This window comes from Notolabrus celidotus, chromosome 14 (genome assembly GCF_009762535.1).
Source record: "Notolabrus celidotus isolate fNotCel1 chromosome 14, fNotCel1.pri, whole genome shotgun sequence".
In the NCBI taxonomy this organism is placed as follows: Eukaryota; Metazoa; Chordata; class Actinopteri; order Labriformes; family Labridae; genus Notolabrus; species Notolabrus celidotus.
In genome coordinates, this window is record NC_048285.1 from 13,623,526 (window position 1) to 13,637,960 (window position 14,435).

Sequence of the window (14,435 nt, forward strand, 5' to 3'; positions counted from 1 at the left end):
TGTGGATAAAGCTCATTTAAGCCGCTTGTATTCGCAATCTTGTTCTTTCGGTCACAACCCACAGCTTGTGGCCATAGGTGAGGGTTGGAACGTAGATTGACCGGTAAATTGAGAGCTTTGCTTTCTGGCTCAGCTCTCTCTTCACCACAACAGACCGGTACAGCGTCTGCATCACCCCCCCGATCCATCTGTCAATCTTGCACTCCCTCTTCCCCTCACTCGCGAACAAGACCCCGAGATACTTAAACTCCTCAGCTTGGGGCAAAGACTCTCCTCTGACCAAGAGAGGGCAAGCCACCCTTTTCCGACAGAGCACCATGGGTGTTGATCCTCATCCCTGCTGCTTCACACTCGGCTATGTATAACCTGATATATTGTATTGCTTATGAATTTAACTTTTGCTCTGTAGAAAAAAGGATGTCATATAATCATATGTTTCATGACGGTTGGATGGCTCCTATCTCACAAAGAAAAAATACTGTTTGTTATTTCTATCCTGGCCGTGTCCATTCAAAACCTGCACATTGTTACGATTCAAAAAGCTCTTTTCAAATGCATTGTGTTTCAATTTTAGAGCTCCATGTGAGATCATTCTGAAGAATTTGTCACCTTCTCTTCAAGGTTACTTTTTGGTAATGCAGAGCAAAACGCCAAAGTACAAACAGTTATAGTGAGGAAACGGAGTCATTTACTTTCAGGGTGGATGTTTGTGTGAAGTGACCAGGCATCGAGGCACAGACTGTGATAACTCATGGTGCCATTTCATCGTCCCCATGGTAACCAGAGCATGTTATGTTACACTTGGCAGAATTGAAGAAAACAAAAGCAGCAGCACTGGAATACAAAAAATAAGGTGAACATGAAACTCATGATGTGAGAGCTCGAGACATGTATGTGTTCGTGAGTGTGTGGGAGGGTTATGTGAGGGTGGTGTAAGAGTCACACCTGTTAGTCATACACTAATCAGGCTCCTCATCATGCCTTTTCTCCTCTCTCCCACCCTCTTCTCCTTCCTCCTAATTCCCTCTCCCCTTTGCTTTCAAATGTACTTTCCTTTCCCTCCCTTTCGACTCAGTTATCATCCTTCACCCCTTCATCTCCTCCCTCTGTCCTCTGTCCTCTGTCTCTCCCTGTAGTGTTGTTTCAAATGATCCTCCTGTGCTGATCTCTCTCCCTGTCCGACTTGGCTAACCCACTCCAAATCTCACTGCAGCAGATGGTGTCGTGTTTGCATTGGACAAGGTCTCCTAGCAACCCCTTCTCTCTGGTTCCCCTCTCTCTGTGTCTCGTTCCTAAATCAGAGCAGCGGAGGAGTTGGTGTCATGCACTGTCTGGGTCCACCATGCCCACCCCTCCTCTGTCTCTTTGATTGACCTGACCGCCTCTCGGTGCTGATGTCTATGTTTACGTCTGCGCCTCTCTCTATCTCTCTTTCTCTGTCCGCTGGATGCTAAAGTAGGGCAGGGCCTGGCTGTCTGGATTACTATACATGTGTAATGATTAAATTTGATGTGAAAATGGACAGAGTAGGACAACCAATTTGATTCCTAACCCTATGTGACCCAGATTTTTACAGATGTTCACATAACCTAAGTTGTGGCAGAAGCTAACATCTGGGTCATGCAGGATTTAAAGACAGTTTTGCCCACATTCATATGACATTTTTGGCTGAAACATGCATGTGTCTGTCACTGTTTTTATATTTTATCATCCAGGGATCTACATTCAAAAAGGTTATCACCATCCTGGGAGCCCTGCTGTTATAAACACACCATCAGGTCGACATGTGACTTTGAGAAAACAGTCTGCCAGGGTACAACATATACACACACACACACACACACACACACACACACACACACACACACACACACACACACACACACACACACACACACACACACACACACACACACAAAGTGCACTATACAAAGACGGGGGCAATCAAGGACTTGTATCTTTGCATGGCATCAGTTCTTGTGCTTTTATACCACCTCTGGCCTGCAGACACACTAACTCACACTGCATAGTCAACAACATTACATTTGATTCTACAACCCTCTACTTTATAAGTTTCTCTCAGGGTAATGTTTCAGTATTTATTTTTTTGGTTGCAGGGGGAAAGTGGCATCTGTAGTAGATTAAAGCCAACAATAAATGAGCATCATCTCAATAAAAATAAATCTTTTAAAGCAAGAAATCTCAACCAGTTGTTCGTGTGAGATTACTTGAGTAATCAAACAACGTTTAATTCAAAATAAGAGTGATAGGGTGCCAGTTTGGCTTGGCGGTAAAAACCATGGGCCCCATGTACAGAGGCCATGGTCCTCAAAGTTAACAGCCCAGGTTCAATTCCAACCGGTGGAATTGAATAAGATAAGGTTAGTTGAAAAGACCAAAAGCATCAACGTCTTAAAGCTGCTGTTGGTAGGAATGGTGTCAAAAACTTAGCTTTTTTCTGCTGGGTTTGGAGAAAAGGTCATATTACTCATCGGTACTCATCTGTTAGTGAAGTAAATTGGGACTATTGTAAAATCTCTGTTTTTCAATGCCCATGTATAAAGCAATGTTATTATTCCCCTAGTTCCCGTTATGACGGACCAATCATAGCTTATCTCCAATCCTCTGTCCTGATTGGTCGAGTGGCGGCCCCACTACGTCGCCCTGATTAGCTGGGAAGCCACTACTCCCTCATAGAACCAAGCGGCAACCTCCGGTCTCAAACTATGAAGCCCATGCAGAATCGTTATAAACTAAAATTCATCGAGAATCTGCTTTAGGCTGGCTGCAGAAACATCGGAAACCACATACACACCAATTCAAAAGAGACGAGCTTTGCAACATTATGAAACATGTTTACAGCCTGGTTCAAAAAACGGCTTGGCGCTACATAGCTAATTTCTCTATCAGCACACACTGTACGGGGGTGAATTTTTTTCTAACACGAAGGTTCAGAAGATGTTAAGATTATGAGTTTTTGCCCAAATAAGGATATGACTGACTTGACTCCCGGACGGGAACACATAGCTGTTGGTTAGGAGGCTCAAACTCTGCCTCTTTACGTCACACTATGCCTGGTTGAGTTCCGCATTTCCAATATGGCTGCCTCCATCGATTGGCTTCAAAACAGCGCTCAGGAACAGATGGGTGACATCACGGATACTACATCCATTATTTATACAGTCTATGCATAGAACGCGCACAACAATCTTTTGTGGGCAGGGTTACGGGAGCAGAAAGGGGAGGGGTAGTGTTGACATTCGAAATCTCTCTCCGAACTGATGTTTATATCTTAACAACCAACAGCAGCTTTAATGTTACAAATGAAGCCAAGGCAGTAGCAGGTTAGCTTAGCCTAGCATAAAACAGTTGGAAAAAGCTAATTTAGCTCAGTTCAATTAAAAACAAAAACAATTTCCACTAGCTCCAAAACTCACTTTTTTATCAGATTAAACCTAATTTGTTTAATCTGCACAAAAGAAAAGTTTTAGAATGTTCGTGTCGCACTTTTCATGACATGGACCAGTAACTTACTGGCCAGCACTGGTTACAAAGCGAGTGGACTGAAATTTTTTTTTCATACCTCAATTTGAGTGTAGATTAAACAAATTACATTTAAGCTGGTAATCAGTGAGGAAGAGGTTCTGATAGGTAGATAAACTACCCTTTGATCAAGCTAGCAATTTCCCCATTCCCTGGCTTTGTGCTAAACTAAGCTGACAGGCTTATGACTGAGGTTCTGAAGTGGTGTTGATATTCTTAGCTATAACTCCTGGTCGAACTCCAAAAGTATTCATTTAAACTGTTCCTCCTTGTATCCTTATTGTAGTGGAAACTTTTGGTCCTCACAAATACAGATGTTCCGTGGCACTCTCACACAGAAGCCTCTAGAGTCTCTAATGGCTTACAGAGTAATCATCCATCACATACACCCACCCACACACACACAAACACACACACACACACACACACACACACACACACACACACACACACACACACACACACACACACACACACACACACACACACACACACACACACAAAACCACTGACGAGACGTTTCAGTGTTACTGAGGGGAAAAAAACGATATAAATGGCTGCCACATGCCATGTAATGATGCTTCTGCTTCTGATTAATTGCTTTAATTTACTTTCCCTGCTGCATCACACAAACACTTTATCTTTCTCATGAAGTCTTTTGCATTGTCACAAAAACAACAACCTGCTGATTCAAGCGGACGCTAAATCACTTTTTTGTGTGTTTTAGTATGAATAAATGTTTTCCTTCTAAAAGCTTCTTCTATAAACCTAAGTGGCACCAGATATTGATGATCAATAAGCAGCCACAGAGCGTCCCCAGTTGGTCGTCTGCCTCAGCATCTGAAAGCTGCCTTTGTGGCTCTTCCTTGTTTTTGAGGGAAATCATTGGCCCCTCAGGGGGAGCAAAGTGCCGCCTGCTTGTTTGTTTACTTGGGTAGACAAGCCCACAGGCCTGAGCAGAGAGAGGAAGGCTTCTTCCTCATCCTGTGACCTCATATCTGTATCAGGCACTCAAAAGCAGGCCTAGGCAGAGGCCGGCTTGCTGGGCAGCAATGTGCAAGGCAAGCACAAAACAACACATTCAAAGGGCTTCAATGAGGGCGGCCTGAGTGATGACACTTTGGCTGACACTCATATTAATATAAATGCTGTCATACATAGAAGAAGCATTCAGACACTGTACAAAACAAAGGTTGTCCCTTTCAGGTATCCTTTACAACCTGAATTCCTCTGTTTTCAATCACAATGTATCACAACTTTCACACTCAGAATACAATATGGGTCATGGTTTGTCTACTTTATCATGCATTTTAAAGATTTATACACGTATATTGTCTTTATCAATTTAAGCGTGTGTTATCCTTCCTTCTTACGGCATGGTTAACTTTGTCTTATTACAACAGCACTGTGGCACAGTAAGCAAAAACATGCTCAGTCTGGTTTCCTGAGAAAAAGCAGTACATCACTGTGGAGGCCATGCTTCAAAATGTAAAATTTCTCCAAACTAAGTTCCTAAAATTACCTTTTGCATTGTTAGACTTGCCATAAAAAGATACAAGTAATCAAAGCTGTCAGATAAATGCAGCAGAGTAAAAAGCACAGTGTTTGTGTCAAGGGGCAGAGACAGAAATACTTAAGTAATGCACTAGTTCAAAAAAGTACAGCTTTTGATGTCATTACTTTCCACCTCTGCTCTGACAGCCTGTAAACGGCTGTCAACTAACACAGAACTGACTCTTAACATTGCACTATTATTTGATGACAAAAAAGGCTGAAATAATTTTCTGTCAGTTATGGTAAAATGAGCAAAGTCCACATAATTTTTTCAGTGCACATACACTAAGAGGTTTGGGTCACATTTTGTGTCCATTAGGAACCTCCTGAAATAGAGTTAGTTTATTTTGAATAGCTTTTTATAGACTCTGGACTTGTGCTCGTAGATGTGGAGATCCTGTAACTGGTTAAACGTTGTGATGATACCACCATTGTAGTATTTCATACCATTAATGACTCTTCTTAAGGAGCCTGAAATTTAAAGTAGCAAATGTCTTTACTCTGACCTTACAAGGGCTGCAACTTCTCATAAATATCCTGCAATAGAGCACAGGGAAAAGTTGTTGACTAAATTGGATTTATAGCTCCCAAATTAGCTCAGGGTGGTCGGTTATTTTCCTGCTCTGACTGAATGAGGTTTGGTTTCTTCAGCTGCTCAATACAGATGTCTGTTGTGAAAGGGAGCACTTTAAGGTGAAAGAACACAAGTTATCATTAAATGTTTATGTGTTTGTCCTTTCACACCGCCTGCAAAAGCATGTAAATGGTTCATGGAATGTACTTTTAGAGTTTCTCTAGTCTTCTGAACAAACAACATGCACACACTGATGACAGAGGTTACTATGTTAAGCGCCAATCAGTATTAACTAGTCCCATTCATACACATTCACACATCCATGGATAAGCTAATTGAGTGCAATTTGGGTTTTAATATCTTACCCAAGATCACTTCAGTGAGTACTTCTGTTAGTGGTGACTATGGTTGTACAGCAGAAAAAATGTCCGTTTTGTTATCATGATGCTGTTTTTGTTGTCTTGACAGATTGTGAGGCATTGCTAGGCCTGCTGACAAACTGCTATAAAGTAGTATTCGTAAAACGTACAAAATTTCAATGTAACCATATTACCTCAAAACTTAGGGTGTGTTCATCAAGTTATATTTGTTTGCTTTTCAAATCTTTAAAGTCAAACTCGTTCCAGAATAAATTCAAAAGCTAACCTCAGGTGAGATAGGGGAAGTTTTACTTTAATTAATTAAATAATATTAACATGATCCAGATAAACACTGGTATCTTGGACTGAGTGGAAGTGGAAAACAGTCATGTAGGCTGGGTAATCAAAATTATTTTTGGAAATCATGGACCCTGCATCCTCTGTTTTAGGGAGGAGAGGGACCGACCCAACTTCTTTGAAAGGTGTTGTTGGCATGAAGTTTCAAAGGGTTTAAATTATTTACAAAAACTAAGAATCAGGTATTTATGTTGTACACAACCTTACTAGAACTGTGGTTGTTAATTGTGACATACATTTTGAAAGCAGTATAGGAAGTCCGAGTATAATGCTAAATATCTGTGTCAGCTGCTGATTCTCACAGGTCTATATTCACACTTATCCATGGATAACCTACTGTATGTCTTACCACACTGTGAATCAAGCTGTCGCTGTCAGTGAACCTGCTGATTTATAGTATCATATACGAGAGGCCTGCTGTTTTCTGTGTGTGTGTGAGAGAGCAGAGGGGAGACAAACACAGACACACTGCTGCTGCTGCCGCTGCCAGGAGACGTGCTGTAAGGCGCCCAGCTCAGGACTGCAGAGACTATAAATAGCTCTGCTCAGTGTTTCTCACAGGCACCACCCACCACATTACCCATGTGGCAGCACAGCAGCACAGAGCAAAACAACACAGCTCCACTGCAATCTGTGCAACATTTAGATTAGATCAGAGACAACCTGCTCATTGCTGAAGGAAGACATAAAGAGATTCAGAGAGCCTGACAGAGAAAGAGGAAATGTTGTACATAAGGGAGGCTTCTGAAGGTCAGGAGCTTGTTTTCAAAGAAATGTTTTGCTCAGGAGAGTCAGGTCCATATTTCTTCGCTTTAGTCCCCTTTGAGTTAGAAAGCTGAACAATAATGATCATTTATCTCAAATAATAAAACTCTTTGTCTTCGTAGAGAAAACAGATCTGTTTCCTGTGTAAGTAAAATACGTTTAGAATCTGACATATTGATATACAGTACTTCGCCTGTTTATCTCATTTAGCAAGTTTTCTCTGCAAAATGTCACTTTGTCACTGAAGATTATGAAAGTGTTAGAGAGAAATAATAGAAAAAGAGAGAAAGTTAGTAGTTTTTTTTTTGTATTTTTAAGATTTACTTACAGATGGTTAAGGCTGGTAAGTAAAAATATACATAGCTTTTTAGTTAGATAACCTTTTAAAGAAGATGACCTATAACATACTTGTTTCCAAATATCTGCCTTCTGAGATTATCCCTTCACTTTAGCCAATTTTGGCAATACCTGTGGAAAAAGCAGTTTTATCTTATCCGTCCTGTGTATGAGATTGAATTGAAATTGTTTATTTCAAACATGTAAAAAAGACACAAAGATACAAAAAAAATGAAACTGTTCTGTCCCCAATATAAATTCTATTAACTTATCAAATATAGCCTACTGTCTGTCTGACTTACCACTCTTTTCTATGGAAATTGTAGACAAAGGTATTTCCAGTGCGCATGCTATAAATAACCTTGTCTGATAACAACATTTAGAAATTACCACATAGAAACAGTCAGTCTCCTTCCTAATGGTCTTGTCTGATCTTATAGCTTGTACAGTGGCGCCAGCAGACATTTTAGTCTGTCATTACCACTTTTAAACTCCTCACAGTAGGCTCAATTATTGTATCTATTATTAAAAATAGCTTTACTATCTTGAGATTGCATATAGATGAGACTTGATCTCAACTTGATGGCATTAAAACTGATTGCGTTCATGGCCATTCTCAAAGCCTGCTGTGCCTTTAAGATGCTTCAAAACAAGTTTGTGTGCCTCTGATGGGATTAGCCTTCCATTTGATGACAGCTAATTTGTTTACAGGTATCTTCAGCAAGGTTGACCCCTGTCTGAGACTACTAGGAAGTTAATAATCAATAATTGATTTTACTAGTAGCTACCACAGAGCGTGGATTACATTTAATTTAAGTAAACATGTTACGTGTCACTACAATTGCAACCTCATGCCTGACTTCCTGAATTACTTCAGCATGATTTTGTAGCTGACGGGGGTTTAAGTTGCTATATTAGTGCACCCTTACTTTGATTGACATGACAGAGGAGGAGCAGGAAGCAGGAGAGGAAATACAGCAGGGGGTCTTGGTCAGGAGTCAAATTAGAAACCACTGCGATGAGGACCACAGCCCCAGCACAGGGGCACGCACCTCTACCGTTGGGCCTAGTATTTACAAAGGTTTTATTTATACTGATCATTCTGAGTGAATTTTAAAACTGGGTGTATTATGATGGAGGGAGGAAGCATCAATCAACAGAGTTAGATAAAAAACTTGGTGCCATAAAGTGTAGCTTTCTGGTGTGTCTCAGTAGGAGTCTGTTGACTACAGATACGAGGAAATAAGACTCTTATCAGATCCAGGAGCAAACTTTAGCTGGGATTAGTGCTTTCTGTAATCTCAGCACAGTGGTTTCAGATTACGTTGATTCATTAAATTCCTTCCTTGCATCTAACATATCTCTGCATGTGTGTGGAGGGTACTTTGTATTGCTGTAATTTATTCATATAAAGTTTTTCACTCTTTTATTTGCCATAATTTTATAATTCAACTGAAAGCCAGCAAAGCACTTTAAATTGCATGACTCACTGCTGTTACCGGGAAATCTACCTCCCAAAAAAATCAATTATGTGCATTAAGACTTCAGCTCTGCTCTGATGTAGATGTCAGGTTATAGGTCCTGTAAAAGTTATTGAGCTAGCACAAACAAGCAGCAAGTAATTATCCCCCTTCAAAAACGCTGAGGTGCAACATGCTTTTATTTTCTGGGAGTTCCTCAGGCTTTTTCTGTGAATGTTGCATCAGCAGGTTAAGAGGATTAATAAAATGGGCTGAAGCAATTTATCAATCAATGACTGTTATTTAATATCTACCCTTTCCAAAAATTATTCTATACGAAGGAAAATAGAAAACATGAGGTCAAGGGGGAGAGGCATCTCAATAAGATTAATTAAAGCCGCAAGCGGCAATGAACGGGCCACCTGCAACCATCGACTGATGTACGCCAACGCCTGATGTGCACCACTGCCTGATGTGCAGCAGGTGTTGCTGTGTACCGTAAAAGTATGCACCCTTACTTGGGGGCCATTTTCCACATTCAAAGATAGGTGGCGCTGTTCCTGTTAGTTGTAGGATATGGGTGCAAGAGGCTTTTCTGTGCGTCCTGATGCCCTGAGTATGCATGTCCGAAATTGTGCACGTAGCTAAAAAAACTCTCTATGGGGAGGTTCATTTTACCCTTTTTTTAACTCTTTTTTTTTTAACCCTTTAGGGGCGCTTTGGAGCAGATTTTGGTATTTTTTGGACGAGAGTCCCAAAATATATAAATGAGATGCGTGGCCCACGTGTGTGGCCGATTTTGTGAGATTCTGTGCATTTTTAAGCCCCCAAAAATCCATTTTGTGTTTATGGCGAGACATGTGCATCACCTGCATGTCTGCCACACCCACAAGTTTTAGATTTCCCGAAATTTTCTGATAACTTTTAATCGTTAATGTGTTTACTACAAAATGTGTGTGGTTTGGACTTGATCGGAGAAAAGGCCTAGGGCAAATTCTCTAAAATACCTACCCTTGTAAAAAACTGGGGGAAAAAAGATGGCCGACTTCCTGTTGGGATTTGACCATGACATTAGGAATCTTTTTTGTAGGTCTTGGCCTGATAGATATGTGAAAAAATGTCATGCATGTAAGTTGAACCGTGTTCATGGGGTGCCCAGTTGGAAAGAAGGGGGCGCTATTGAGCGATTTTTGGGACTTTTTGCACAGGACCAAAAGAATATCGAAAATGTTGCCAGGCCTGATGAGTGTGTAAAGTTTGGTGAGTTTTTGGGCATGTAGAAGGCTCCAAAAAGGCAATTCGCTTTACTAGGTAGAAAGAAAGAAAAAGCCTTAGGAATACATTAGGGCCTTCGCCAACCTTGTCAGAGCTCGGGCCCTAATGATCCAAAATAACTGTTTATCTTCTGATCTTGTTAGATTTCATGATTTTAGAGTTTTCCTTTTCAGCATAGTCAAACAAAGAAAAGACACCCACGCCTGGGTCTGTATTAACGAGTTGAAATATTTATTTCAAAAACTGAAAAAATAAAAACAAACCCACCAACATAGTTTTAGTATATCATACAAAGACATATTTCAATGTTGCTATGTGAGTATTTGTTTCTCTTTGACTACAGTGTGAGGCAGTTTGAAGGCTGGCTGAGCTGGTACGACTACAGACACAGACCCCAGAGAGAGAGAGAGAGAGAAGACACAAAAAGAGAGAGGTTAATAATATTTGGGCCAAAAATACAACCAGACATCACTCAAGGTGCTTTCAGTCCATCTGTCAAGACACTTAAAATACTGTAAAAAGCAGATCTATCCTTCTTTAATTCTTTTATGTTTTTCTCCAGATTTTTTCACAACAAGCTTCTGTTTTGCCCAGGCTGAAGAGGTGACAGAAAAGTCTAAAATCATTATTAAATACAAAGACCTGCACAAAACACTTCTGCAAATAATACTTGCTGTTTGTTTAAGCATGGTCGGAGCAGCAAATGGGTGAATCTCTTAAAAAGGTCAGACTACTAAAACACTCTTCTTTGCCTTTTTGTTTCACCAATCTGCTGCTCAGATAGTCTTAAAGAATTATACACAAACACTATAAGACCAGCGTTTGTTAAATAAACCAGTGTCACTACTTTTACGATACACAAAGCTGAGGCGAAGCGTCAAAACTAAGTGTGTTAAGCCACAGAGAAAGACCAAAGAGTCATCATTACCCAGGTTGAAGAAGAAGAAAAGAAGAAATAAGGTGACAGGGTTGAACAAGGAGGCCAACTCATCTCAAGGCATGATCAGTCTTCTCATAGAGTCCGCCAACTGCAGGCTGAGTCATCTCATCAGTCTCAGTAGGAAATCTGGTTAAATACCAACCTCTTATGGAAATAATAATGACTTATATTAGTTACATGTAGCTTTCATTTGCACCATTTTGCATCCTTAATTCAATTTAACTGAATTTTTACTCAGTGAGATGCAAAACTGATGCTTTTAGATGAAACGATTATTTCCAACAATAAAAAGCTTGTAGTTTATGTACACAGCTACTTGGTCTTGAGGAAGCTTTTGAGAACACTGCAGTCTGTGTACTGCATACTTCAGAGTCCACTGTGGTCCAATGAGGGATTTATAAAACAAACATGAGTCCTGAAGGGTTATTTGAAGAGGCAGGATCATGTGAAACTCCAGATAAATCTTACACATTTCACAGATTAAAGGTTTGTGCAGCCTCAAACTTCCCAAAAGTGACATTCGGATTAGACTCAATAACTTTTAAGGACTTCCTTTTTGTCTTTTCCAGGATCCTGGATCTGAATCTTAAACTGCTGCAGCTGCTTATGTGACAAATTTCTGTAGCGCTGCTTGACCTATGACATTTATAAAAATATGAGGGTGTAAAAGTTGTTTTTATAACTTTTACTTGCTCTACCAGACTTGAGCTGTTGTTGCTAAGAGAATGGAAAAGCAAACATCAAAGTGTTGTTGCTTTTTTTTCAATATAAAAACACCCTTAACTAATAAAAACAAATGGCAAAAGTGACTCCATGTCATTAGTGTTTGGGCAATGGTTCCCTCTCATCAGATCTTCCCATGATGCACCGCTACCTCTGTCGATGTAGCATGAGGTAGTTGCTCGTCTGAAAGCTCACAAGGAGAAGAATAAAAAACACGGTGCCACTTTCCTTTTTCTGAAACCGCCCTTTGAAGAGTTTTCCATGAGAGCGTCTGTTAAAATTAGCACGATAAAAATACAAAACAAGGGGTTCAGCTTGAGTTAACAGTCACAGTCGGTACAATGGTGGAGGTGGAAGGCAGAAAGTCCAGTGAATCAGCCGGTGAAGCGAGTATGGACTTAATATGGTGATAACTCACAGTGAAGAAAGAAGAGGAAGAAACTATTAACTGCACAGACACTTAAAGAGCAGCTCTGTAAGCTCACGTCGTGGAACAAAACACTGCATGCATGCCATCTATGGAACACAGAGACATGATTTTTGAGGCTGGGGTAGGCCAGCAACAGTCAGTGATTCCCTCCCATACAAAACAATCCTGCTGAGAGCTTGGCCTTTGTGCAGTGCATCCTGGGATGTCTTGAGTAGAACTTGTGCTCGTGGCATCTCTGCTGTGACTCCTTGATGGAGGGCAGTTATCCAAAAAACAGGGAAGGAAATTGCAATAAATACTCTGTAGAATGGATCCGCTTTACTTTGACTGCTCTTTACACCAACACAGTCCTGACAGGGAGGCAGGAGGGGGTGTGAGGCTGTGAAGTCTGGATGGTTTTGTACCTCTTACATCCATTTTTATCCTCCCTTTTCATGCCCCTCCCCTGTCGCTGAGCCCTTAGTGCCGTCCTCTGTGGAAGCATTCGGACACGGGTGGAGAAGCAGGTTTTTAGAAAAGAAGCACCTTTGAATTTGGCTTGGACAACAAACAGAAAACAGAGAGAAGAAAAAAAGGAAGAAAAAGACTGACAAATTGTGTATAAATAGAAAGAGGCAGAGAGGAAGAGGAGGAGGTGGGGAGACAGATGCTCAGGACTCAGCCTGTGCCTGTGGAGAAGAAGGAGACGGATTGATTTTAGTGTTTATTCAGTATATTTTTCAGGTCAACATTCATAGTAGAGAGGTTGTTTTCTATTCTTACCCTCTTGTTCCTCTCCCCAGCCCTCTGCCACCCCAGCCAGCTCGTAATGTTTCTTCCTCAGCTCGCCAAGACGCTCTCGTTCTTTCTGCAAACGAGTTTCCAGCTCCAGCACCAGGACCTGGGGAAACACAGACCCACACACACACGCACACACGCGCACACGCACACACACACACACACACACACACACACACACACACACATTATTCATCATTATCGTCTTTATTCTCATGAGTCATGTTCAGAAAAGTCTCGGATTGACAGAGACTGGGAGGGAACAAACTACTGGAGAATAATGTGGGTTCATTTTTAGCATTCCAGTGCACATTCATTGTAAACTGCAGCTCTTACCTAACAGTGTCACATTCAGGCTTAAACTACTGGTGATATGTAAGGTCAGATAGAGCAGTGATTTATCACATTCTTATTTATTTTCATAAAGTTCCCAGCAAACATTCATCCTTTACACAACTTTTGAGTTTAGACTTCTAAATTGAGCTTTAAAAAGAAGCAGTCTGTGTGATCAAACAAAGGGCCTGTGTGAGGAGCTCCAGATCTTTCAGTGTTTCTCTTTTAGTCACTGCAACAACTACAGCTCTCTCCATATGGTTCAATAAACCGGATCATTTGTTTGTGTTCTGCTGCTCACCTGTGCATCCATCTCCTGTCGTTTGATCTGGGTGAGGGTCATGCTGGAAAAGTCCATTGTTTCTGCACACAAACAACAGATAATGTTCAAACACCTCCCTAGTTTCCGATGAACCTTAAACCAGCTGTCTTTTTAATAAACCAAACAATCTGACTCTGCAGTCCATGTGGTGCTCTCACCTGTCTCCTCAATCTGAGACTTGCCAGACTTGGTGGAGGCCACGACAGCTGCTGTGGCCTGAGTGACGCCACGGGATGCGTGCTGCAGGCGCTGCAGGTTGACGTTGTCTTTGTCTGCTTTTACCTGGAGAGCAAAAACAAGAGAGGAAATCCTTCACCAATCCTTTCCCCAAAGTCAAACTTATATTACTTTACCATAAATTCACTAATACACATCACAGCTCTTAATTAAAATGTGACTTTAGGGGCACTGGTGGCCTAACGGTCTAAGCGTCCCACATACAGAGGCTATAGTCCTCGTCGCAGAGGTTGCCGGTTCGACTCCCGGCCGGTCGACCATTTGCTGCATGTCTTCCCCCACTCTCTACTCCCCACGTTTCCTGTATCTCTTTAGCTGTCCTGTCCAATAAAGGCGAAGAAAGCCCAAAAATATATCTTTAAAAAAAAAAGTGACTTTAGTACAAATGTGTAATCAACATCGAGAAGATGCACTTTAAATATTATCATTAAAAGTACTCCACCTAGAAAC

General features: G+C 41.1%; 1 protein-coding gene across 3 annotated transcripts in view; it reads right to left on the reverse strand.

Annotated features, from left to right (window-relative positions):
- Window positions 1–10,431: 10,431 nt before the first annotated feature.
- Window positions 10,432–14,435, reverse strand: part of hip1 (huntingtin interacting protein 1) — a 53,337-nt gene continuing 49,333 nt past the window's right edge. For all 3 annotated transcript variants that reach the window (XM_034700813.1, XM_034700814.1, XM_034700815.1), the window contains exons 28-31: window positions 13,907–14,030; window positions 13,728–13,789; window positions 13,079–13,196; window positions 10,432–12,984 (exon numbers count right to left, since the gene is read on the reverse strand). In XM_034700813.1, the coding sequence (XP_034556704.1) occupies window positions 12,974–12,984; window positions 13,079–13,196; window positions 13,728–13,789; window positions 13,907–14,030 (315 nt within the window). In that variant the 3' untranslated portion in view covers window positions 10,432–12,973. The remainder of the gene's footprint in view (window positions 12,985–13,078; window positions 13,197–13,727; window positions 13,790–13,906; window positions 14,031–14,435) is intronic.